This window comes from Oryza glaberrima, chromosome 2 (genome assembly GCF_000147395.1).
Source record: "Oryza glaberrima chromosome 2, OglaRS2, whole genome shotgun sequence".
Lineage (NCBI taxonomy): Eukaryota > Viridiplantae > Streptophyta > Magnoliopsida > Poales > Poaceae > Oryza > Oryza glaberrima.
In genome coordinates, this window is record NC_068327.1 from 3,142,700 (window position 1) to 3,167,839 (window position 25,140).

The following is a 25,140-nucleotide window of genomic DNA, read 5'->3' on the forward strand; positions in this document are numbered from 1 at the left end:
CACCTGAGCGTGTGTATTAGTGTCACATTATGTCAGCACTGCACCAAGATCTAAGGTTCAGTAGGTATTATCCCTTTATTTCAGCCATCGATGAGATGTAATTTTCTGTTGCCAGATTTGGCTTGTTGTTCTTGTGATGATGAACTCTTGTTACTAGCTTTTAGTGTAAGTCGGGTAGCATCCTTGGTCAGAAAAAAAGAACATGTTTTGGTGATGAGACCAATTTCCTACATGGTTGTGTTTGAGATGAAAGTAGCATGTAAGCCAGGAAGTTCCAAATAAAGTAGCATACATCATGGCTGTCTTTTGATGTATTTGCAAGCTTTGTTATTACCTGTGCATGCATACAGACTTCATTTGACGCTAATTTGGAGAATTTTGTCTTATTTTCTGTTCATACTGTAAACTGTATGTATTCTGTTTTTTTTCTCATCAGCTATAAATTACTACAGCACACTTCAAAGCAAAAGAACACAGCTTTGCCGGTTGCAGCAACGACACTGAACACAACAAGAACACGCGCAGCAAAATTTCTACTAGAATTTCACCAAATTCAAATGACAAAAGTGAAGAAATCGTAAGAACAAAATCACGCTATCCACTGAAAATTTCCAGGAAGAATTGCAAATCAACTCCCCTTTTGATCAGTGGCCGCTGTTCACGACAGCGCAGTTCCTCCTGATCTCCCCATCGGAGCCGGTCTTGACCTGCACCGCGCCCAGCGTCGCCATCGACCGGCCGAACACCTGGAAGAACACCTCCGGCGGGCTCGCCACGGCGCCGGTGATGTCGGCCCGCGCCGCCGCGTCGGTGACTAGCGCGGCGTCGGACCGGAGCAGGCCGCGGTGCCTGAGCACCGCGCGGTAGTAGCCGAGGTCGAACGTCAGGTGGCTGCCGGGGTCCATCTCCACCACGCCGTCGCCGGCCGTCCTGCACTTGCGCTCACGCAGGTTGGCGGCGTAGGCGGCGTCCAGCGGCGGCGGGTCGGTGTTGTTGCCGTTGGCATTGCCAGCGCCGCCGCCGCCGTTGTAGAGGCGGTCGGCGAAGGACGAGCAGTGGGCGATGCCGATGGTGTGCGCGCCTGCGCGATCGGATGCAATTTTTCAGAAATCATTTTACACCCAAGAATTCATTGTGATAATGTCACACATGTGTCCTTAACTCCTCATTCTTGCACAAAATCATGCTTGAATTTTTATGATGTTGGCTTGCTGTAGATCGCCATTTTCTGGACATGAATCGAGCATCCAAATTTTCGGTTGATTTGATGCTAACTTACGAGATTATATAAATCTATTTATTTCAGTTTATTTACATTGGTCATAAATCATAACTGTAGAAATTATGACATTGCTGAACAAGTTAAGTCAGTTCAATGGTAGATAAAATTGACTAGTCATCAACACGAACTGACAGATAGAAAGCAACTATTATTCGTGCTCCTTTTGCATGCAGACATGCAGATGCCTAGTCAGCAAACAAAGGATGGGAAATTCAGACACAAAGCTTTCCTCTCTGAAATTAATCTTACAGCTTCTACATTATGTCTCCCACCGACAGTGCAGATTAATTACATGCTAATAGTGTATTTTGGATCTGATTAACTAGAGTAATCTGTTTAGTTTAGCTGATAACTGAGATTAATTACATGCTAACAGTATAATTTGGACCTGGTTAACTAGAGTAATCCGAGTTGTTTAGTTTGTGCAGATAAGTGGTACTAAGTATCCTCGGTTTCATAATATAAGTTGTTTCGAATTTTTTTTGTCAAATTTCTTGAAAATTTGATCAAATCTCTACAATTATAAAAATTAAAGATATTTCCGCGGTCTGTTATCTGTGTTTGAGTCGGTTTTAATTTTATATTTTGATTTTAATCTATATCTCTATCTCTTGTCTACTATTATAAAAATTGAAGATGTTTTTACTGGTACTTTGGTACGTCATTTTTGTATGAGTCGACTTTTAAGTTCGTTTGCTTTTGGAAATACAGATCCGTATTTGAGTCAGGTTTTAAGTTCGTTCGCTTTTGGAAATACAGTCGTATAAGAAATCTCAATAAAAAACTCGCATGCTAACTTGGCATGATTTTCTAGAAAAATATATATCCAAGCGAATTCTCACAGTGAATTTCAGAGTGAACAATAATAAGATTAAAATAGACTTCACCCGTTACAACACACGGGCATTTTTTCTAGTTTATAAAAAAAATATAACACTCATAACACCAAATTAATTTCATTACATCTAGCATTTAACATATTTTGATAATTTCTTTTTTATAGGTTAAAAATATTGCTATGTTTTTCAAACCTAAATAAGTTTGGCTTAGAAAATAATCAAAATGACTTATAATATGATGAAACGAGGATAGTAATTAATAATGTGAATTAATGAATTCGTTCATAATCATCACGTACCTGACAGCCAGACAAGGTCACGCACGCTGAGGCCCTTGGTGGCGAACAAGCCGGCGAGCTCCGGGAAGCTCATCGCCGGCGAGGGGATCTCCGCGAGCGCCTCCTGCATGCTCGACACCGTGCCATCCCTCCTCCCCGTCGGCACGCGCCACGACGGCCCTCCCTGCAGAGCATGTTCAGCATCGTCAGGCTCCGGCCAGTGCGCGCGGCGCGCGGCGACCGTGGCGAGCGCTCGAGAGCTTACGATGGCGGCGACGGCGTCGCGGGCGGCGAGCGCGAGGACGTCGGCGCAGGAGACGACGCCCGGGCAGGCCGCCTCCACGAGGCCCTTGACGCGGTCGATGAGGTCGAACCCTCGCAGCGTCTGGTTCGGCGCCGCGTCCTTCTCCGCCGCGCCGCCATTGCCGGTCGAGTTGAGGAGGATGGACGCGTCGCAGCCCTTTTTGACAAACGCACAACACATTCCATCAAACACATTGCAGACATTGCACGCGCATCAAAGGCGGCCGCGCGGCGCGGCGCGGCGCACGTACCCTGACGAAGCAGTCGTGGTAGTGCAGCCGGAGGAGCGCGGCGGCGACGGTGGGGACGCGGCCGACGTGCTGCCGGACGTACTCCCCGACGATCCGCTCCGCCGCGGGGCAGCTCTCGTCGTAGAACCCCATCCTGAGCTGCGCGCGCGCGCCGCCGATCACGCCGGCGCCGAGGACGACGATGGCCGCCACTCCGAGCCGGATCACCGCCATTGGCACGCCGCCCGCGCGTCGCCTCCTCGTGCTCGCCATTGCCGCGCACTCGACTACGCAACTCAACTTAACTCAAAACTTGTGAAGTGAACCGCTTATATACACTAGTAGTAATAGTCCTGAGCTTACTTAACACTGACATTTCTTCAGAGAGTGAGATTACTTCAAACTTAGTTCGAAATCTATTTTTTGAGAGAAAAATGCAGTATAAAAAGCAGGGTAATTTAACTTGGATTCGCCAATGATTTTGAAAGGAACAGTGAAAAATATGCCTCCACATGCACGCACGCAAAATGGAACCGGGAGAAGCGTGTGACAGTGTCACTTGATTCCTCTATCTATTTCTTTCGCTTTAATTTCTCTGCTTTATATCTAGCTTCTTTTAGTCTTTCTCGAATCATGTTTAACTTTTGCAATCTTGATGATGAATTGATGGGTGATCGATTGGTACATCGTGGGTGGAAGAAAGAGCAAGAAAAGAACTTGATCCTTTCCTCCTCTTTCCTGCCATTGCCTTGCTTAGGCAAGGTTCCAAAGCTCTGAAGCTTCCTCCTCCCTTTTGTCAGACTTTTGGCTTGGATCATTTTTTGGATTGGAAAGTATTTGTCATTGCTTGATAGGTTGCTGTTTGGTAATTTTTAGTGCCACCACCGACAACAGGGTTGATCGGGATTGTTAAATCATGCATTCCTGGTCACAATTCGCAATCACATTCATGTGGAATAAAATTGATGAACACGCTTTGCTGAGAAAAAGGAGGAAGAGTGAACTAATACGTTTTTCAATTTCGGTGTATACATTATAAGCTTTATATTACCAAGGGGCAAGGGAAAGTTTAGTAAATTATCGCGTATGGCACAGCCACGGATCAAAAACAATGTGAGCTCAAATGCTATTTGTCTCGGAAACATGTCCACCTCTCCATCTTCTATTTGTGTTCCAATGCTTATGTCAATCAATCAGATTTTGGTGATGCACGCATCAGAGAGAATTTTTCCCCTAGCCGTGATTTTCCTTTCTTTCTAACGGTTTTGAAATTGCAAGTATTGGAGTATATCATCATTCTACTATTATCTTCCAATGCTACGAAATAGAGAAATCAAGCAGCGAAGAAACAAAAAGATGTTACATGAGATGACAAATTAAAGCCCAATTACCTCGAATCATATATCAAATTGAATGTCGCAAAGATTTCAACACACGCCAACAGCGTTCTGAAAAGAAAGCCCAAATGCTCATAGTGGCTCCAAATATAAATCAGGACAGCATAATCCTTCCAGCATCACTTCCCTCCAGAATAATCTTTTATATCCCATAGGCCATTGCAAAGCTCATTAAGATAAAAGTAAATGACGATTTAATAAGAATATGCAGCATTTTCAAACTTGCAACTCAGATAAAACATCAACAGGAATGAGATGCAAATGAGCAAATTGAGCACATATTTAGGTTCAAATCCAACTTATTCATAAAGCATACTGCTGTCCCACAGGAAACTGTTTCATAAAACTAACATATCATACGGACTCGATGGTCCATTAAACCAGACACAAGTAGACATCAGCACCACAAATACTTGACGAACAGAGGCTCGGGACGACCAGGCACATCGGCAGCTCCACCAAACTGGCTGGTTACTGACCACCACGGAGGCGGAGCACCAGGTGGAGGGTGGACTCCTTCTGGATGTTGTAGTCGGCGAGGGTGCGTCCATCCTCCAGCTGCTTGCCAGCGAAGATCAGACGCTGCTGGTCTGGGGGAATCCCCTCCTTGTCCTGGATCTTGGCCTTCACATTATCAATGGTGTCAGAGCTCTCAACCTCCAAAGTGATGGTCTTCCCAGTCAAGGTCTTCACGAAGATCTGCATACCACCACGGAGACGAAGCACCAGGTGGAGGGTAGACTCCTTCTGGATGTTGTAGTCAGCGAGGGTGCGGCCATCCTCGAGCTGCTTGCCGGCGAAGATGAGACGCTGCTGGTCTGGGGGGATGCCCTCCTTGTCCTGGATCTTGGCCTTGACGTTGTCGATGGTGTCCGAGCTCTCAACCTCCAGGGTGATGGTCTTGCCTGTGAGGGTCTTGACAAAGATCTGCATACCACCACGAAGGCGGAGCACAAGGTGGAGGGTGGACTCCTTCTGGATGTTGTAGTCAGCAAGGGTCCTGCCATCCTCCAGCTGCTTGCCAGCAAAGATGAGGCGCTGCTGGTCCGGGGGAATGCCCTCCTTGTCCTGGATCTTGGCCTTGACATTGTCGATGGTATCAGAAGACTCCACCTCGAGGGTGATGGTCTTGCCGGTCAGAGTCTTCACGAAGATTTGCATGCCTCCCCTGAGACGGAGGACAAGGTGAAGCGTTGACTCCTTCTGGATGTTGTAGTCAGCAAGGGTCCTGCCGTCCTCAAGCTGCTTGCCGGCAAAGATGAGACGCTGCTGGTCCGGGGGAATGCCCTCCTTGTCCTGGATCTTGGCCTTGACGTTGTCGATGGTGTCAGAAGATTCCACCTCGAGGGTGATGGTCTTGCCGGTCAGTGTCTTGACAAAGATCTGCATGCCACCACGGAGGCGGAGGACAAGGTGGAGGGTGGACTCCTTCTGGATGTTGTAGTCAGCAAGGGTCCTGCCATCCTCCAGCTGCTTGCCGGCGAAGATGAGACGCTGCTGGTCCGGGGGGATGCCCTCCTTGTCCTGGATCTTGGCCTTGACGTTGTCGATGGTGTCAGAAGACTCCACCTCAAGGGTGATAGTCTTGCCGGTCAGAGTCTTGACAAAGATCTGCATCTGCAAGAAATAATCACCAAACAGATAGGGTAAGAACTAGCACAAGATTAAGGACACAACAACGGATCAAACAGCAAACATATTCCAACAGAACATACATGTATTCAAAAAGATAGTAACAGGCACATCACACATGTATTCAGATAGGTAGTAACAGCACACGTATCCTGAACTTCAGAAATAAGTAGAATGAACTAGTGGCAATAATCTTCACACAGATAGTAAAAAGAAATTACCACAATGGATTATATAGATGAACTACAGATTGTAACATGATATTACTACAGATTGTAACATGATATTCTAATATAGTTCTTAGCATAAATTACTGGCAGATAGTAACATGAGATCATTATGACAGATATAGTGATAAGACTTCCTATTTACCATTGACAATTAATTAAAAGAGTTCATCATTATCTAATCTGTGAACATATGAAATCAAATCGAAACGCACAAGCTACATAATTGAACCATGTCTAAGAAGAACTACCCTACAGATCTACATCAAACACAAAACAGATATAACATATTAAAGCCTGTGTTTGCACCAACCCATGGCACCAATAACTCAATCAAGAGCGGAACAGTAGATCTGAACATGCTCGCAACAAGGCCTACAAGATGGAACACGCTACAAATCGCACCAATCACTCAGGCATGACTAGTTCCACAATTCCCCAACAGATCTACACCGATTTCCCCAATCGAATCATCAAACAATTCATCTAACCGTAAAAATTCCCCCCAATCATCAGAACCAACATCCAATCCCAAAACCTAACCACGATTCCACCTATCGAACCAACCGTGCCCAAATCACAACCATCAGATCTACAACCCCTAAACATCTCACGATAATCACATCGACAACCCTAACCACCAATCAGATCTAGCAACAAAACAACCTCACCCGTCCGAAATCGAATCGAAACGAAGCGAGGAGAGGAGAAGCAGCGTACCTTGAGGACGCGAGAGGATTCGATTCGACGACGAGAGCCTCGCGAGATTGGGGAGAAATTTTTCGGGGGTGGAGCTGATGCGAGGAGAGGAGGAGACGAGGGGGCTGGTATTTATGGCGGTTGGGTGGTGGGAGGAGTCCCGTGCCGTGACGTCTCCGTCTGCTTGGAGAATCCGCCACGCTGAAACCACCGCGGTTTCCGGGAAGACGAGGCGGGCGAGCGAGCGGTTGGGAAATTTCGAGAAGATGCCGTTTGTCTCCGTTTGGTACACGTCTCGTTGATTATTTTTTTGAGTGAATTACATTTTGGACCACATTTAAGTTTCACTTTGTACTACCTTTAAACATATTTTTTCACTTTGAACCAGATAAATTTGCTATTGTTACGATTTGGATCACCATAAACGATTTTTTTTCTCATGCAATCAACGACCTTAAACACATCAGCTCTAGTATACGGCCGATCTCCTCTATATATGGTTCATATGTTTGCCGAAAAGGAAGTTAGACATGACGAAAAGTTGTTCATGTTAGTCCAAACCACAACAATGGTAAATTTACCCGGTCCAAATTAAAAAGATAGGTTTAAGGGTGGTCCAAATTAAAACTTGGGTAATAAAAGATGGACCAAAGTGCAATTTACTTTTTTTTTTACTGTAATTTCTTCTAGCTGGTTTGTTGGTCGCCGTTAGGACCGGGTGACGCCGTCAACCCCGCGCCTCCGTATTCGCTGACGTGGGGTGGCGCGCTGGCTTCCGCCTTGACCCGAATTTGTTTTCCTTCCGTTAAAAAAATGGTTTTCCTTTTCTTAAAAAGGAAATAGTTTGTTTTTTAAGTCTGTGTATTAGGATTATTACACTTGAATTTTGGTATATGTGTAGGATAATTTACTGCATGTTTATAATAGAGTTGTACTATAGATGAAATAACCCAATTTTTGGTATAATTCGTGTTTGGTTGGAGGTCAAAATAACAGGTTATTTTGTGAAGAAAAAACTCCGAAGTATAGTACCATATCCATCATGAATACACATACTGCCTAGACGAGTGATTAGGATGAATCCATGTTATATTCCTCAAAATAATATAAACCACTTGATCTTATGATCTTATCCAATCTGTTCATATAAACTGGAGATATAAGATGGTGCATTTCCCTTTTGATTTCTTTTGTTGACGGCCATGAGATAGGTTGCATCCACTGCATTTATATTTTGGACCAATACAATGCACCTATTGATACATGGGGACAGCTCAACTAACCATGATGCAAATTGCTGGTTGGTGACCAGTTCTTGGCATTATGATAATGATAGGATTAAAAAAAACAGTGCAATGTCTCGGAAAGAAACCATGACAAAGGGTACATGTTGCATTCCAGTTTCTAATGATAAAATTATGTGCCAGCATTTCAAAAATCATGCGTGTTCCCTACGCACCATTCTTTGCAATAAACAAGTGCATGCACAATATGATTGTGCTAAGGGTCAAGAACTTGTTGCAGTGGCTAAGTTTTGGATAAGACCAATGAACAAACAGTACTAGTAGTTTGTTTTATGAAATTTGCATTTCTGCAGCTGTTTTCTGACAATTTCATACGGCAGCCTATGCTGATTCACTTGGACATTGCCCCCTCCATAATTCTAATCTTTGGTTCCAAATAAAATCATGTGTAACCAAACTGTTGTAGTATGAATTATGGATTGGTGTCCTTTTTTTTCCCTCCGGACTCCTATTGGCAATGTAAGACTATATGAAGTATCAGATGCCACTCGGTTGGAGATTTAACTGAACTTGACATGAATAGGCAAGATCACACAAACTAAAGTGCTCCAGAACAAAAACATGCAGATTAGGCTACCAACACCAGCCTGAAACTGTTCATGGACTTGCTGCATACAAACAACACAGTATATACCATGAGCCCTACAAGGCTATATGAATACTGCTGAGAAAGGGAGAAAAAGGTGAGGTAAGAATATAGAAATTAATAGATACTGTAAACAAACTGATATTCCAATACTACCATCATCTTGACAACTGCTTGCTTAAATCAGAAATCCACAGTTACCAACAGTAATATAACAAGAGTTAACTTCAACAGTATTTATTTGTGCAACTTAAAAGACACCATAGGAAGCCTTGAAGCTATCACCCCTATGCTGAAGTACTGAAATGAGAGGAAACCATGTCGTTCACTCCTTTTTCCCGACTCCATGAGACATGTTGTACACCCCACGGCCCTGTTTATAAAACAAGAAACATGTCACTGTCTGAACGTAAACAAGACCAGAGAAAACAAGCAACGCAGGAATCAATTAAAAGAACCCCAGACTCACTATCATAAACAAGCTGGAGGCGGCAAGAGCGAGGGGAATGGCAACGGAGGTGACCACATCATAACGCCCTTTCAGATACGTGTGCTTGGTCAAGTTCTGAAAATACTGCTGCTGCTTAAAGAGCCTCTCGCGCGGCAAAAACGGTGATTCTGTCATTCTGCATCACAACAGAAGGAACCAAGACAAATCTATATCAATATGGAAAGAAATTTATCTTTCTTATGGACATTTTTGCATATAAAGAAAAACATACAGAATTAGTATAATTACTGTATTTGACTTTGAGAACTAATGACACTAGAAATCATCACTGTTTTCCTTAAACTGCTTACTTAGAGGAGTACTAACTAACTGCTATGCAGCCATATATAAGTTGTTAAATTTCTCTCATTAGCACCTAAGTTAAAATAATGTTTTTTACAAATTAAAATACAGCTTTAAACATGACACCTAAACACATTTCTTCATGTGAAGCAAATCCATGTGTTGTAAAGCATACAAATTTTTTTTCTTTCATGATTTAAGCCTAACTAGCGAAAGTACCCCAGACAGCGTGAACTGTGATGCAGAATGAGATTTTAAGCCAAAGAGGTTTCTTGGTCATCATCGCATAGTTTCATGGCTGAACATGGCTCAAGACCAGGATTTTATAGAGTTAACAGTTAGTCACTCACAATCTTCAAATCACAAAACCTAAAAAAGGAGGTCTGAAGTATCAAGTATGCAACAAAGCATGCATATGTTACTAAGCAACATTGTATCCGAACAGTCTTACACCTATTCAAAATTACATGACCTCAAACATACATGACAAATTATACACCTAGAGCCTACCACTTCATTCCTACAAGCATAATACAAGAAGTTGACTTGGGCCCAAAACAGAAACAGGTTCGTTATTTGTCAAGCAAGATTGGGCCACACCAATACACAAGAATATTTTATTATGTGAGCATAGCTGAACAATTTCTGCGGGGTTCTGAAAATCATATTGGCATCAGAGTCAACCAAAGACAAACAGATGCTAAACACATACTGGTACAGATCCCCTAGATGTAGCCACGTCACCTTCTTCTCCCCTTTATGGTGAACACCCCTTCCTCCATGCACGATAGCTGAACACCTCTCCCTCTATATGGTGTTGCATAATTTTTCATTCACGCAATACATCTATCACATTTTATCGGTGAGGCAATGAGTTATATATTGGTAACTAATAAGACAATGAATAATTTTAAGTTACGGCATAATGCCTGTGCCATATTTTGTAATTCTCACTGTTGATCTGCTAATGAAATACTCCCTCCCTTTTATATAAGAGAAAGGCTCTTTTGTATCTAAGAAAAAGGAGATAGTACTAAAATTAATTCAATTGCAGTAAACATTAGTGTCCAAAGTTTCTGAGAAACAAGTATATAACTACTAATATGTTGCTGTTTCCAGTGTGATATGTTTTCACACAAGATGTTCCTTCTCCAATCAAGGATTGGTTGTCAACTATTGATAGAGCCCCAGAAGCTAATAAGATACAGATTACAGAGTGGCATGTCAAAAGGCAGTATAGGTCCCGGATGCATCATGCATATAGATTGATGTGTTGCAGCGGAGTAAGAATATCAGGATCGAAATGATGTGTGACCCGCTAGAAATCAACCAATGGCTTAGATCAGCTGAAATCCACCAGATTGATTTGGAGGCAACTCCAGGGCATCTGCACCCAAACTGATACAGCGAGATACACATACAAAAACACGCGAGAAATTCCATCCACGCATCACCAAAAAAAAAAAAGGCCTCAGATTAATAACGCTCCACGAATCGCGCAGGTCGCACCAACATCAATCGCGTCAGGAACTCAAGAAACACGAACAGATCTGCTCCGCCATTAAAACCCCTCCTCTCTCAACTCCCAAGCCTCCCAACCATCACATCGAACATCGAAACAACGAGGCGGAAATACAGGAGGAGGGAAACACCGCACCTTGAGACGGAGGCGGAGGAGGAGGAGGACGACGGATTGATTGGACGATCCTTGCAGCGGCTTGGGGGATTTTGGATGGATCGCGGCGAGAGGTGAAACGAAATGGGGGGAGGAGGAGGCAACGACGAAGAAGCAGGAACGGCGACCGAGACGGGGAGGAGACGTCTTGGGAGGAAAATGGGCCGGATTGCTTCTGGCCCAACACCAAATTTTGGGCCAATAATAAGGCCTAGTAGTACTATCAACTGCTGAGGGCGTGTTTGGTTAGCTGCATTTAAGACTATGGCTAATAGGTGGACGATTAGCTGGTATAGACGTGGAAGAGGAAAATCAGATGTGAGATAAAGAAGCTGGCTCCTTTACAATCGTCCGCTTGGCATGAGCGTCTAGGTGCTTTGACAACCTAGATCCACATCAAGAGATGGGAGATAGAGTGTACACTAAACCCCCATAATATTAAAACAAAATATTAATACTAGAACAAGTGTATAGAGCCTGCTATAATATAAGCTTTAGAGCCGATGGCGGGCTCCTATATTATTCTTGCTCTAAGGATGGCTCACACCTATGTGTGACGGTTATTTGGTTGTCAGTATGACCGTCGGGGTCTAGTTCCAGCATTCCATTCATGCGAAACAAACACCTGATCCAAAATCGCTAGAAACACGAGGAGGTGAGCTTCGTTCCTCATGTAGGTTGTGCTCGTGCAGGCACCAAGTCGGTGTAGGAGGTGAGATAGGGTCACACATTGAGTCATCTCTCTTTCTCCAAATGCTAGTTTGTGCCTCCCAATTTGTCGTCGCCTCCATCGTGCCCCCTCACCAGTGGATCCCCTCCCCCCCTCCTCTTTGGCTATTTGTAGTAGACGGTGAGCCACAACCTCACAACCACTAGATCTGATGGTCGTAAGTTCAGTACTATTGGATCTGGTAGTCCCGACCTCAGTTTGGATAAAACATATGAGCCAAGCTGAAGGCATTCGGGTAACCAAACATGCTCTTAAAATGTCATGAATTTTCATGTGGGAAATAAATTGATTCATGTGAAATTTGTATTAAGGGATGGTTAGGTTCTCTATTCTATAAAGATTTAGCGGCACCGTTACCTTTTCCCTTTAAGGTTGCGTTCGTTTGTGTCGGTTGGGAGTCTATCCCTCCGGCACGAAAAACGGAACAGCTTATTATCGCATAATTAATTAAGTATTAGCTAAAACTAGCTTTAAAAATAGATTAATGTGATTTTATAAGCAACTTTCCTATATAATTTTTTTTCAAAGAACACACCATTTAGTAGTTTGAAAAGCGTGCACGCGAAAAACGAGGGAGAGGGATTGAAAACCTGCAATGCCGAACACAACCTAAGAAGGGCTTGCTTTCTATTAGTAGAGAAAATGTGGCCAACATTCGAGCCCGATTTTATTAGCATTATTTATTTATTTTTTTTAGAGAAGGGTATTTTTTACCCGGCCTCTATATCCAACTGGATATATACGGCCATTTATTAGCATTACCAAAAATTGTGTTTGACTAAATTTTGATGAGGTGTTTAGTTTGGTATTACCAAACTGGATCGAGAACCAAAAAATTGCGCATGCCATCTCTACTAGACGTCTTTTTATTGTGATGCTTCTAATTAAACTGATGGATCCTAAACCTCTTAAACCAACCGTGTCATGTGACTAAGTGACAACTAACAAAGATCTCTAACCAGCTAAGTTCCACAAAAAAAAAGGTGATTTTTTTATTTGAAACGATACGCAAAAACAAGAATAAGCCTTCAGAAAAAGAAAGAAAAAATGGAGCCGATTTGCCTGCCAACAGCTGATCCAAGCCTATCAGAGCTGATCACACATGATGATCATGCCACGATTGACTTGCAAATTTAACGGTTATGGATTGGTAGGTGCGAGGCATGACCGGATCCTGTCTCATTGGCGTCCATCATTTCCCAAAATCTTATCCAGCCAAATGTTTCTCTCCTCTCCTCTTCATATCACTGTATCAAAATGCATATATGATTCTAAATTTCTAATCTCTGTACCTATCCTAATCCGACAGGAAACAGCTTAATTATCCTACACTTACATGCCTGCAACACCACAGAAAAAAAATAGGCCAAAATGTATTGAGGGGAAGGGCTTAGCTGGCCTCTTTTCTGTGCCAAGAAACAATGCATCTCTATCTGTAGCTTGCATATATCAACATATATATTATTTTTATATGGATCATAATGGAGGTTTCTTTTTGTGTTAAAAAGTTCAGAAATGAGGTGTTCATTGCTGTGATGGTTTAAGGGTAGATTAGTACTAGTGGATACATCAGTAAGCAAATCAGAGAAGGCTGACCAAGTTTAGACAGATTACAGATGGTAGACACCTGTTATTTCTGCGTGATGAAATGGCAACTTGAATTTTTTTTATTAAAAAATGAAATGAAGAGATACTTCAGAAAAGTTTTGATGAAGAGCACCAGGTTAATTCTGATATATTCTGATAACAGAACGATAGTGATGCCTAATTTTCCTTGCGTTGTGTTTTTAATTAGCTTGCAAGTGATGTTATTATCTGATACACCTCCAGCCACAAATGGATATTTAATATCAAATGGTAACACAAGCAACCTCTAGTGATTGGTTGCAGCTTGGTGGAAAATTTCATGGTGTGTATAGACCCTAGAAGATAAACAAAACTTGTTCATAATACAAAATTAAGTCATCAGGATCAGGAAGAGATATCGAGAGAAAAATTCAAACACATAGTGAATTAAGTGGAATGGGACAGATCATCATCATTCACCAAGTGTAGGAAATACGTTTCTTTGAGCCATAGAGGATAAGGCACTGAAGAAATAGGTCATACTAGTTCCATTTGAAATGTCTGCATGTGTTGTGTTATATTGTTTTCTTAACTAACAAGCTTAGGCAAAAACAATGAGCAAGCAATGACAAAAAAATCCACTGGTTTTCTTCTTTATCCAATATAAAGATATGCAGCCCTCCTGAAAGTTCTAGACAAAAATGTGATGTAAAACTTCATCTGTTAAAGATAAAATTGGATATTTTTTAAATAAGAAGATGATTTGCTGCCATGTCAGTACCACCTAAAAAGAGCCATTCTATGCAATGATCCTTAAAAGTACTAGGACTATACTATACATCTGATATGTACCATATCATCTATTACAGAGTTAACCAGCCTATTGGCCTGAAATCTTTCAATAATATACCTACCCATTTGAGCTGCAAAGTTTGTTGTTTTACTTGTTTGCATGACAAGTCAGGTGTAAGAAGGAAAAACTTGAAGCCTGACAGTTAATATTTATATGAAATCACCAGTCATTTTCAGGGAAAAATTATGCAGACACCAGCCTCTTAGGAAAATTATGCAGGAAAATTATAATATTTTCGATGTTAGTTCCCGTTGTATGGAAAACAAGATCTAAGTACAGCTAGAACAGTGCAACTGCGCAAGCTGTTTTTTTTTTCAGCAAGGCTTGAATGGCTCTCAAGAGAACTAAAATATAAAATTGGAAGAGGGGGAAGAAGGTGCAGCCAACTAACTAACTTGTGATCATATTTAAGCACTTGTCATGCTACCCTCACAGAAGATTTAGTTCCTCCTCTGCCTCTTCTCCATCTACAGAAAACTACTTGTGCTAATCAAGTTTTATCTTGTTTCTTCCCCATCTCTTTCTTCTTGTTGTTCTTCAGACTGAACTTAGTCTGAAGATTCAGAAATAAAGTGTGATTTTCAAAGCTTTGCTAGTTGCAAACGAGACACTAGCTTTGGAGTTTGGAGGTAAGCTGCTGTGCTTTCCTTTTGCCATATGCGATTCAAAATATATGAGTCTGTAGCACCCAAGCTAATTTTTTTCTTCACATTGGTAATGAACATTGTCATTCATGATGTAGGGAGATCTTGCTTGTGGAGAAACTCACAAATGGCGATAAAGATGAAGGGAATATTCAAAGGCCTGAAGATAATCTCTCAAATGTTCGGTAATACTCCTATCTTTCTTTGTTTCCCTATATCTCTGCCTGCTTACATTACTTAAGCTTGCATTTTGTTATTCTGGTTTATAAATCCAGATTCAGATTCAAGAAAATGTAGTAAAAGCACAATAAGATAGTACTGTGTGTATAACCGTGAGAAATCACAGAAAGTGATCAATGTACAACAATAAGTTTATAACACATGGTTTCTTTTTCTTTTGCAGTGCATAAGGAGCATGAGATGGAAATTGGGTACCCTACAGATGTAAAGCATGTGGCTCACATAGGTTTGGGCACCAGTGACACATCTCCAAGCTGGGTAAACATACCAATACTTGACAGCCTTTTCATCAGATGATCAACTACTGCATTATGATTTATGAATGTTTTCTGTTTATGAGTTTTGCTTCATATTCTAGTATTTCTAATTATTGGAAATGTACATTTCTCACTTTCAGATGAACGAATTCACGGGAACAGAAGATTTATCAACCGGTTCTCTGAGCACAACAACTGCACCATCAAGGCAGACTTCTTGGGCCTCTTTAGGTATTTAATGTCCTCTCATCTTTCTATGTTTATCCTTCAAAAATAAAGTCAATACAACATATATAAAGGTTAATCAAACAAAAGTTTCTAAAATATGAAGTTCCATTGGTGCTTTTGAATATGCCACTTGAGCCATGCCTGATATAAAACGTCACAATCATCCATAGTAGTCTAATTGGTCCTGAATCTTCAGAACTAATCATTTATTACTATATAAACGTTGGAAATCTTCTTGATCTATTTTCTAAGGACAAGTACTTCAGTAGTGGCACACCACTTACACCATTTTCTTTTTAGGTTGCTTGCATGTTTACAAGGTGCAATGAACAGATATACAGAGAAATCATCAAACATGGTATCCAAACATTCATGATGACCAAATAATATTTTTTATGCAGATTTTGAACAGCCAAGAAGCATGCTGCCAATTGAGATCTTGCCGGAGAAATCTGGCCAGGAGGCACCCTCCTGCCCTGACATCCCAAGAGGCCCAAGGAAGGTGAGAAGGAAGAAGACCAGAACATCATCACCTACCTCATCTGCAAGATCATCGTCCTCGAGGTCAAGAACCTCGTTCGCAACCGCATACGACGCATTCAACGAATCGCAAAGAGGGTTTCGGGTTGCCTGAAATTTACAGATTGTGTTTGAAACTACCATGAATTGTACATTGTATGTCGGTATAGGAAGAGAATTGATTGTGAATTGTTTGATTCTTTCTTTTTCTTTCTTTTCTTTTACAGTCAAGACATAGTTGGAAATGCAAAGGAAAATGGATTAACTTAATGTTTGAAGTTGTGTGCATCTCAAATTTTATACTTCTGACTAATTCTTCAGATTCTTTTAATGATTGGATGGCAGTCGGCAGATGTTAGACTTCAGTAGTATAATATTTTTTCCCCACTTCAGATTGTGGATTAAAAAAAAAGTTTTCTAACATTTTTCAATCACATATCAATATAAGTAAGCTTGATTCACATCATTTTTTTCTGAAACACATACAGCTGTGAGGGGGCTAATAATGCCATTGATCACGACATGCAAGGACCAAGAACAATTCGACTAACTTTTTTTCTACGCCAAGTTGCCAATTGCCAAGACAAACGTGCAATTGACATGATGCAACGTTTCATCATGCCTCAGCACTTTGTTCAAGGACTGTAATAATGTGATACACAGCTGATCTAATCATATAAAAAAAAACACTTGAAAATATCATCAATCTTTATATCTCGTGATTATGCACTGCACTCTGCTTTCCTTGCATTTGGGCAAAGCATAACCTGAGCATCAAGGGCAAGAACCTTTTGCTACCTATGCAACCTTACAAAAAAAAAGAAACTTTTTGGGAGTAAATTAATCCCATTTTTACCCTGACATAACTATTCAGGTCTTTTGCGTTGATCAACTTAACCTGACCGTGAGTGCAATGCTAAGAGCAAAGTCATGGCCCTGCGTTGACCGACGTATCACGCTGTGCCACGTGTACTAACTAACCACATGAGAGTGATTTGACCCAAACAATCACTACATTGGAAAATGACATTTTTTTTTTCCATGTACCATGGACTGACTCACAAGCCATGAATATTCCAGTGTCACCTGGCTAGTCTTGAGCTCTGCTGTGAATGTCAGGTAGGCAACCATGGCATTGCAACAAGCACAAGAGACAGAAAAGAACACAAGATGGAAGTAAAGGTGAGGTGTCATATGCTTTGGAAGCTAATCTCAAGGTGTCCATGGAAAGCAAAGTACACCACAGCTTGTAAAGCTCCCAGCCATTGAGGCCTACAAATACCCGGCTACCTAGCTTGGCCTCTTCTCATCCACCACAAGAAGTGAAAAGCTTCACTGAGCTTGATCAATTACTACTAGTTAATTACCTATAGCTAAGTAGTAAAAAAAAAAAAAACTAGCTGGTTTTGGTTTTTGTTGCAGTGATCAATGGTGAAAGGTACTAGTGGTTACAGCTATGGCCTTGGGCTTGCCTGCTTTGCTCTTGTGGTTGCCATGGCTGGAGCTACTCAGTTCAAGGTCGGCGGCGGCAATGGCTGGAGCGTCCCGGCCGCCAATGCGGAGTCGTACAACGATTGGGCCGAGAAGATGAGGTTCCAGATCGGAGACACCCTAGGTAATCAATTGATTAAATTCGAGTTCTTTGCGACAAATATTATTCCATGCATTTGTGATGAAGCTTTTGAGGTACTAGCTCTGTTTAATGTTACGAGTCGTTTTGACTTTTTTTTAAAAAAAATTACAACCTCTTTAGCTTCATCAAGTTTACAGAAAAATATATTAATATTTTCAACATATAACAAATAAAAACTATTAAACATATTCAATGGTAGAGCTAATAAGACTAATTTAGTGTTATAAATCTATATTTTTTCTATAAATTTAATTAAACTTTCAATAAACTAGACTTTACAAAAATCAAAGCGACTTATAATATGAAACAGAGGAAAGGAAGTAGCGCATGATCATGGCGGATCATCATCTATGGACAATGGTTGCAGTGTTCGTGTACCCGAAGGACAAGGACTCGGTGTTGGTGGTGGAGCCGGCCGACTACAACGCGTGCAACACGTCGTCGTTCGACCAGAAGTTCGCCGACGGCAACACGGTCTTCACGCTCGACCGCGCCGGCGCCTTCTTCTTCATCAGCGGCGTCGACGCCAACTGCCGCGCCGGCGAGAAACTCATCGTCATGGTCCTCGCCAGCCGCAACGGCACCATCACCGCCACCGCGCCGTCTCCGCCCCCGGCTTCGTCGACCGCGCCGCCGCCGACGTCGCCTGCACCCGCCAGCCCGCCGCCGTCGTCCCCGTCACCTCCGCCCGCTTCACCGCCGTCTCCCAGCTCATCGGGCGCCGCTGCTCCGACGACGCCGCCGCCCGCGTCGTCGCCTCCCTCCACTCCGACGCCAGCGTCGCCTGCGCCATCCGCGTCGTCCCCGCCGGCGCCGCCATCGGCGAACGCGCCGAGCGCGCAGGGGGCGAGGAACCCGAGCGCCACGTCGTCGCCGCCGCCCGCCGCGAACGGCGCCGCGCACGCCGCGGTGGCGGCATCGGGCCTCGCCGCCGGCATCATTGGCTACGCCATGCTCGCACTCTGAAGTCTGACCATGCAATCAGTGCAAAAGTGAAGCTGTTGTAATAACTTGAATTAATTTGGAGGGAGATGATTTGTGTACTATACGTGTGTGTGTATGTACATCGTGTGTTTGTATTAATTCGTTTTCCAAAGGATGAATAAGAACAAAATGATATCGAGCATTTGTGCCAAAATTTGATGTGTTCAAATCCAAATATAAACCCTTGTTTTTTTTATTTGAAATTCGTCGCCGGCTGAAGTGGAGGCGACACGGCGCGTTTCAGCCGACGGGGGCGGGTACGGGGATTCAATCTCCGATCCCGGATAAATCGTTGGGCTGGGCCGGCCCAGTTGTACTTTCCAGCCCGTTTGTGAACCGTTAGATGGTCGAATCCATGACCTCATGCCTAACAACAAACTCTTCCAGTTTATGAACCGTCGTTAGATGGTCGAACCCATGACCTCATGCCTAACGACAAACTCTTTTCAGTTTAAATGTCAAAAAACAAACTCCTTTCAGTTTATGAACCGTTAGATCATGTGGAGATTCGTGCAGGAGTCTGCATATGGCTGGGGTCGACCCACGACATTATGCCTAAAGACAAGCTGCATTAACCAGTGAGCCTCGTGCGGATTTTTCTGTTGATTTTATAGCAGTTACATATAGGTTAGTTATAGTAACAATATACTCCCTCCATTTCGAGAAATATTTGACACCGTTGACTTTTTAGCATATATTTGACCATTCGTCTTATTTAAAAAATTTAAGTAATTATTAATTCTTTTCTTATCATTTGATTCATTGTTAAATATATTTTTATGTAGGCATATAATTTTACATATTTCACAAAAGTTTTTGAATAAGACGAACGGTCAAACATGTGCTAAAAAATCAACGGTGTTAAACATTTTGAAACGGAGGGAGCAGTTAAAACGGACATACACTCCAATTATACTACAGCTACATTTAACTTTGCATTTGAAAGTTCTTCATAAAAAAAATTGTTGAATGTTGTACAGGTATTCCCAATTAAAAAATCATCAAGAGGTCCTTTGAAAAGAGTGATTTAGGTCGTGTTAGGGAGGAGGGGTTGGGAACACCGAACACCACCTCTCCAGTATGCAAAACGAAGCACACATTAGCATATAATTAACTATAAGTATTGATTAAAAAACTTAAAAATGAATTAATATGATTTTTTAAAGCAACTTTTCTATACAGTTTTAACAGTTTGAAAAGTTTATGCGCGAAAAATGAGAGAGGTGAAGTTGGGAACATTAACTTAAGAACATAACTTTTCTTTTTGGGGAATACAGTTAAGAACACAACTTATATGGGAAATAAATCAGCTCATGTAAAAATAGTTTCAAATTTCTATCCTTTCATCCGAAAATATAAGCATTTATATAGTTTTTCACGTGGGTTAACGAGAGGAGTGAAATTAAACGAGAATGGCCGGTTGAGATGGAAAAGTAGGTAGAGAAATTCAATAACTGATGACTGTGAATGATTGATACGATGAAGTAGGTGAAGATCTTATAATCTAGGATAAATTTTAAACGCTACAAACCATTGTATCTTGGAACTGATGCAACGCAATTGCACGCCAACTAACGAGCTGATTTTCTAATAAACAAGTAAATCATCCATCATCGTTCACCCGCATTTCATCTACTTCAATCTACATTGTTCCACCCAAATTCAAACGTAACTTATGATCTCTCAAATCAAACAGGTATTATAGTTTCTGGTGTTTCTCTGCTAATAAATCAGGATCAGACTAAAATGATCTCACATCTTTAAAAAATAAAATAAAAAAGAGAGGCCTCCTCCTGCTCTCTCCCGACAAATGACATTGGCTGTCAGGCAGCCTGTGCCCAAATCAAGAATCATATTCGGTAAAATTATCCAGCTTAGCTCCGAGTATTATTCTGTCCAACTTTCCAAGCTCGATCGGCAAAGCATCGATTCGAAAGGCGACGCAGTTGACGCGATCGACGGGATAAACACAGCATGAAAAGCGATCGAGAGCCCCCAGCACATGCCCCTGCATGCCTGCACGCCCGAGCAAAACGTTAGCTTCAGCAAGGCACCGTGTGGCCTACAGCTTGTAAAGCCTCTCCCCGATCGATACGCCTACAAATACACGCGAGAAATCTGCAACCTGACGAAACCATCACCAAAATTCAGGCATCTATCGACAGAAGCAAGATCAGGTTAGTTTGTTCGTTGTGCATGGCAGCAATGGCGAGCAGCTGCAGTGTGCTTGTTGTGGCCTGCAGCTTCGTTGTGCTTCACGTCGTCGCCATGGCCGGCGCGACGCAGTACAAGGTCGGCGGCGACGGCGGATGGGGCGTGCCCGGCGCCGGCGACGAGCCGTACAACACCTGGGCCGAGAAGACCAGCTTCCAGGTCGGCGACCAGCTTTGTAAGTATATTTACAGTTAGCTGCTTTAAGATTCAGGCCGTTATTATTTTTCGAGTGCACGGCAGATACATACTATATACACATATACACATAGTAAGGTGAGAATCATCTACCATAATGTCATCATCAGGTTCTACTCTTTTATTGTCCCACATGTCGGTGTCTATAATAATAGTGTCATTATGATATAGAATATGAACTCATAGGGACAGACCTAGCCCTCGGCCCCTAGGTCATGGCCCGAAGGCCTATGGCTGAACACCCATGTACCTTTTTTTTTTGCACCATGATGATAAAAAATTCAGCACACGTGCAACATTACAGTCACATTTTTGAGTCTATAGCATATGTGCACTGACACATACCACAACACACGTAACATCACACTTACACACCACCGATCTTATTGCGACATGTTAATAAGCATTTTTTTTTAATGTGTATGCTAGTGTTCGTGTACCCGAAGGACAAGGACTCGGTGTTGGTGGTGGAGCCGGCGGACTACAACGCGTGCAACACGGCGTCGTATGACAGCAAGTTCGCCGACGGCAACACGGCGGTCACGCTCGACCGCGCCGGCGCCTTCTTCTTCATCAGCGGCGTCGACGCCAACTGCCGCGCCGGCGAGAAGCTCATCGTCATGGTCGCCAACGCCACCGGGAGCAGCGCTTCGCCGCCGTCCTCCTCGTCGTCGCCGTCGTCTCCCTCCGGTGGTGGTGGTGGCGGTGGCGCTCCAGCCGGGCAGGCGCCGCCGGGTGCTCCGGCCACGCCGGCGGGGACGAACAGCTCGCCGGCTAACGGCGGGGCGGCCGGCGGCGGCGCGAAGAGTGGCGCTGGGCTCACGGTGGCGGCGAGCGGCCTCGCCGGCTCTCTGATCGCCGCCATTGCCTGCGTCGCGATTGCTATCTGAATATCTGACACTTTGCAAGAGAAGATGCCGTTTATTCGTTTATTCAGAAAGTGAATTCTTCTGTTCGTTTGATGTAAAGGCAATGTACCTTTTAGTTTGTACTACTTGTTATTTTCCCTTGTATTGTATCTTTGTTTTTTCAGACAAACCATTATAAACTGAAGACATGCAATTCTAACATGGGAGGACCTAAAAAAACTGCCACAAGTTTTTGGAATAAAAAACTTTCGGATATAATTAAAGTGTAATTACATTGTAAGTACATTATAACTACACTATAACTTATATAAAACTTGCATTTGCATTTGCCTATGGTTTGGTTAGTTAGCATTGAGATATCTTACGCATGACACTTGTGAAAATTTCCAATATCTTTGTCCTTGGATAGTGGCAGATGTAAAAGAACTAAACTTCTATAAGAAGTTAAATAATGAGAAACTTTACAGAACATTTTCACAGCATATATGGTCATCGAGCGCCTATTCTAGCCCCAGAACAAAGGTAGGATGCACGAGTTTTAGGTAGCTTAGGTAGGATGACAAACACGGCTAGCTTAGGTAGGATGCACGAGTTTTAGGACCTCAGAGAGAATGAATCACCTCCTAATGCTAGCTTAGGAATGACTAGTTCTAGTACTTCATATAAAATGAAAAGGAAATGCTATTCTTCTGTTGACAGAAAATGCAGTGCCAAATGGATCAAAATTCAAGTTTGCAGTATATCGCCAGAGGCCACACCCACATCGTAACATGTAGAAAGCATGCGCAGATAGCATAAGACAATCCAACCATATTATAAGGAACCACGAAGGTACACATATTGGGTTTGTTAAGCATGAAAACTGGAAATTTCCTTGAACCAAAACATAGCAGCCGAATTAACTTGACAGTCAACAATTCAGGACACTGAGCAAAACTAAATCTCTCTTCAGGAACATTGGGAGCTATAAGACTATCCAAAGAAGAGATGCTCCATGGCGACAAGTTGGCTGACAATACATCTACAGCCTCCTTCCTCTCCTACCTCCCTTTCTGCGGGTGCTGTCCGTGGGAACCGGGGTCACATCCTCTGCAAAAAGGATCAGACATACAATCATCACAATGTCTAAGGAGGATTGAAGCATAATGAGCCTGCTACAAACACTATCCACAGCATAGATGAAACAAATAACTATCTCTATATCCTTAGGTTGTATGAGTGAAACTCTGAATTTACCAATGCGACCAATCTTCATGCCAGAGCGAGCAAGAGCCCTAAGAGCAGATTGAGCACCAGGACCAGGTGTCTTTGTCTTGTTGCCTCCAGTGGCACGAAGCTTGATGTGCAGAGCAGTAATACCAAGCTCCTGGAAATGTTCAACAGAATTTTAAAAATACTTTTAAAAAGTCACTCAAGAACTGTCCATCTGTCCAATTGAGAGATAATGTTTCCATACAAACCTTGCAACGCTGTGCAACATCTTGAGAAGCAAGCATAGCTGCATATGGTGATGACTCATCACGGTCAGCTTTGACCTTCATGCCACCTGCAAGAATTCAGGGAATGGTCAATTTACCTCATCAGTAATTGCAGCTAGAGAACCAAATGAAATAAATAAACACAAATCATACCAGTAATGCGAACAAGAGTTTCCCTTCCAGACAAGTCAGTGACATGCTGCAGAGGAAAACATTGGTAAGAAACTGAATAGGTGGTTAGACTAGATTGAAGGATATATATAACTGGAAAAAGAAGTACTTACAATGAAAGTGTCATTGAAGGATGCGAAGATGTGGGCAACTCCGAACACATACTCTCCTTCACGGACAGTGGGTCCAAGAGTGACGTTCTCCTCCTTGGGCTCCCTGGTCTTCCTCTTCGACTGGAGGACGAGTAACAGTTAAGCTATGGAATGAGAAGGAACCAGCTACAGCTACATAACAATTACATTTCTACATGCCAAGTTGTGACAAAACTAATTTATGCCATAACCTGCCATACAAGTAGGTGCGCACAGTACACTAAGAAATTTTCATGCCTCTCATCAAGTAAACACAGAGACCTTCCTACATCATCCAAATGTTCACTACAAAACATACTTGGAGTATCTATCAAAAACAGTGAAACGCCCTTGCAACAATTACATTTCTACACATCATCAACACAAACCAGACCTTGTTCAACACAAAACTGCAAATCAAACGCCACACCAATCATGTGCTAGGGTCATACACGACCCAAAATTAGAACAGCAAATCAGTGAAACACCCTTGCAACAACTAAACAACCATTTGGCCATCACATCCCAGAATTGATACAAACCCTGTAATAATAATCTCCCTAACATGCCAGATGCTCTAGTACTAAGTTACAGCTCTACAAAGCCAACTCGCAGACCGTGCGTGCTACACAAACCTAGCATCAAAGCTGCAAATCCGGGCAGGAATTTGACCCGAGATGGGGAACAGGGGGGGACTTTGGCCTTACCATGGTGGGACGAGGCGGTGGAGATCGAGGCGAGCGCCGGTTTCCTCCTGGTCGTTGAGATCACGAGCTCGCCGCCGCCGGAGACACGAGAGAAGAGGGAAGGGTGGAGCAGCGAGTGAGCTTTATATATGGGCGCGGCGGCGCGGGGGCTAGGGTTTGCTGCGGAAGCAGCGGTGTCCAACTCACCCGCTGCAAGTGGGACCAGGAGTGTTATGGGCTGGGCCAAGATGTTGTGGACGGCAATTGACGGCCCAGGTTAGCCCATGCTGTAGGGGCGGATGGGCCAAACAAGCAGAGAATAATTGGGCCGGTCAATGTGTGCGCTATTTTTTGAACAAAAATTTCATAGAGCCACATCTTTACACCGATACCAAAATTTGAATCTGAAACATAATTTTGACGTTGATTTTAAGGTTTTTCATAGTTTTTTTAACCTTGATGTTTAAGTCATTAAAAATAAATATGTAAATGTTTAA

At 42.7% G+C, this 25,140-nt stretch overlaps 6 protein-coding genes across 7 annotated transcripts; 3 read left to right on the forward strand and 3 right to left on the reverse strand.

Annotated features, from left to right (window-relative positions):
- Positions 1–181: 181 nt before the first annotated feature.
- LOC127763880 (peroxidase 3-like) lies at positions 182–3,318 on the reverse strand. 2 transcript variants are annotated; one of them, XM_052288682.1, is made up of 4 exons: positions 2,954–3,318; positions 2,665–2,859; positions 2,421–2,583; positions 182–1,081 (listed from the first exon to the last, which is right to left on the reverse strand). In XM_052288682.1, exons 1-4 carry the CDS (start codon positions 3,203–3,205, stop codon positions 645–647), a joined length of 1,047 nt encoding a protein of 348 aa, XP_052144642.1. In that variant the 5' UTR covers positions 3,206–3,318; the 3' UTR covers positions 182–644. The 2 variants fall into 2 exon arrangements, with proteins under 2 accessions (XP_052144642.1, XP_052144641.1); XM_052288681.1 differs by having other exon boundaries at positions 2,421–2,859.
- Positions 3,319–4,610: 1,292 nt separating this feature from the next.
- On the reverse strand, positions 4,611–7,074 carry LOC127763879 (polyubiquitin). The gene is made up of 2 exons (XM_052288680.1): positions 6,909–7,074; positions 4,611–5,946 (listed from the first exon to the last, which is right to left on the reverse strand). Exon 2 carries the CDS (start codon positions 5,944–5,946, stop codon positions 4,801–4,803), a length of 1,146 nt encoding a protein of 381 aa, XP_052144640.1. The 5' UTR covers positions 6,909–7,074; the 3' UTR covers positions 4,611–4,800.
- Positions 7,075–15,141: 8,067 nt separating this feature from the next.
- Positions 15,142–16,454, forward strand: LOC127761025 (CRIB domain-containing protein RIC10-like). Its single transcript, XM_052285234.1, has 4 exons — positions 15,142–15,223; positions 15,442–15,536; positions 15,676–15,766; positions 16,165–16,454. Exons 1-4 carry the CDS (start codon positions 15,166–15,168, stop codon positions 16,395–16,397), a joined length of 477 nt encoding a protein of 158 aa, XP_052141194.1. The 5' UTR covers positions 15,142–15,165; the 3' UTR covers positions 16,398–16,454.
- A 1,150-nt stretch (positions 16,455–17,604) lies between these two features.
- Positions 17,605–19,044, forward strand: LOC127764260 (early nodulin-like protein 1). The gene is made up of 2 exons (XM_052289113.1): positions 17,605–17,897; positions 18,283–19,044. The coding sequence occupies exons 1-2, from the start codon at positions 17,711–17,713 to the stop codon at positions 18,879–18,881; spliced, it is 786 nt and encodes a 261-aa protein (XP_052145073.1). The 5' UTR covers positions 17,605–17,710; the 3' UTR covers positions 18,882–19,044.
- A 1,891-nt stretch (positions 19,045–20,935) lies between these two features.
- On the forward strand, positions 20,936–22,395 carry LOC127764261 (early nodulin-like protein 1). The gene is made up of 2 exons (XM_052289114.1): positions 20,936–21,288; positions 21,738–22,395. Exons 1-2 carry the CDS (start codon positions 21,096–21,098, stop codon positions 22,196–22,198), a joined length of 654 nt encoding a protein of 217 aa, XP_052145074.1. The 5' UTR covers positions 20,936–21,095; the 3' UTR covers positions 22,199–22,395.
- Positions 22,396–22,972: 577 nt separating this feature from the next.
- LOC127764262 (40S ribosomal protein S14) lies at positions 22,973–24,806 on the reverse strand. The gene is made up of 6 exons (XM_052289116.1): positions 24,665–24,806; positions 23,940–24,059; positions 23,809–23,854; positions 23,638–23,723; positions 23,414–23,543; positions 22,973–23,266 (listed from the first exon to the last, which is right to left on the reverse strand). Exons 1-6 carry the CDS (start codon positions 24,665–24,667, stop codon positions 23,199–23,201), a joined length of 453 nt encoding a protein of 150 aa, XP_052145076.1. The 5' UTR covers positions 24,668–24,806; the 3' UTR covers positions 22,973–23,198.
- Positions 24,807–25,140: the final 334 nt, after the last annotated feature.

Coding starts and splice junctions, on each gene's coding strand:
- LOC127763880 (XM_052288681.1), bottom strand. CDS start 3,205: ATGGCGAGCACGAGGAGGCGACGCGCGGGCGGCGTGCCAATGGCGGTG. Junction 2,860..2,953: donor ACCACGACTGCTTCGTCAGG/GTACGTGCGCCG, acceptor TTTGTCAAAAAG/GGCTGCGACGCGTCCATCCT. Junction 1,082..2,420: donor TGACCTTGTCTGGCTGTCAG/GTACGTGATGAT, acceptor CCGATCGCGCAG/GCGCGCACACCATCGGCATC.
- LOC127763879 (XM_052288680.1), bottom strand. CDS start 5,946: ATGCAGATCTTTGTCAAGACTCTGACCGGCAAGACTATCACCCTTGAG.
- LOC127761025 (XM_052285234.1), top strand. CDS start 15,166: ATGGCGATAAAGATGAAGGGAATATTCAAAGGCCTGAAGATAATCTCT. Junction 15,537..15,675: donor GTGACACATCTCCAAGCTGG/GTAAACATACCA, acceptor TCTCACTTTCAG/ATGAACGAATTCACGGGAAC. Junction 15,767..16,164: donor GACTTCTTGGGCCTCTTTAG/GTATTTAATGTC, acceptor TTTTTTATGCAG/ATTTTGAACAGCCAAGAAGC.
- LOC127764260 (XM_052289113.1), top strand. CDS start 17,711: ATGGTGAAAGGTACTAGTGGTTACAGCTATGGCCTTGGGCTTGCCTGC. Junction 17,898..18,282: donor CCAGATCGGAGACACCCTAG/GTAATCAATTGA, acceptor CAATGGTTGCAG/TGTTCGTGTACCCGAAGGAC.
- LOC127764261 (XM_052289114.1), top strand. CDS start 21,096: ATGGCAGCAATGGCGAGCAGCTGCAGTGTGCTTGTTGTGGCCTGCAGC. Junction 21,289..21,737: donor CCAGGTCGGCGACCAGCTTT/GTAAGTATATTT, acceptor TGTGTATGCTAG/TGTTCGTGTACCCGAAGGAC.
- LOC127764262 (XM_052289116.1), bottom strand. Junction 23,724..23,808: donor AACTCTTGTTCGCATTACTG/GTATGATTTGTG, acceptor GAATTCTTGCAG/GTGGCATGAAGGTCAAAGCT. Junction 23,544..23,637: donor ATGTTGCACAGCGTTGCAAG/GTTTGTATGGAA, acceptor GAACATTTCCAG/GAGCTTGGTATTACTGCTCT.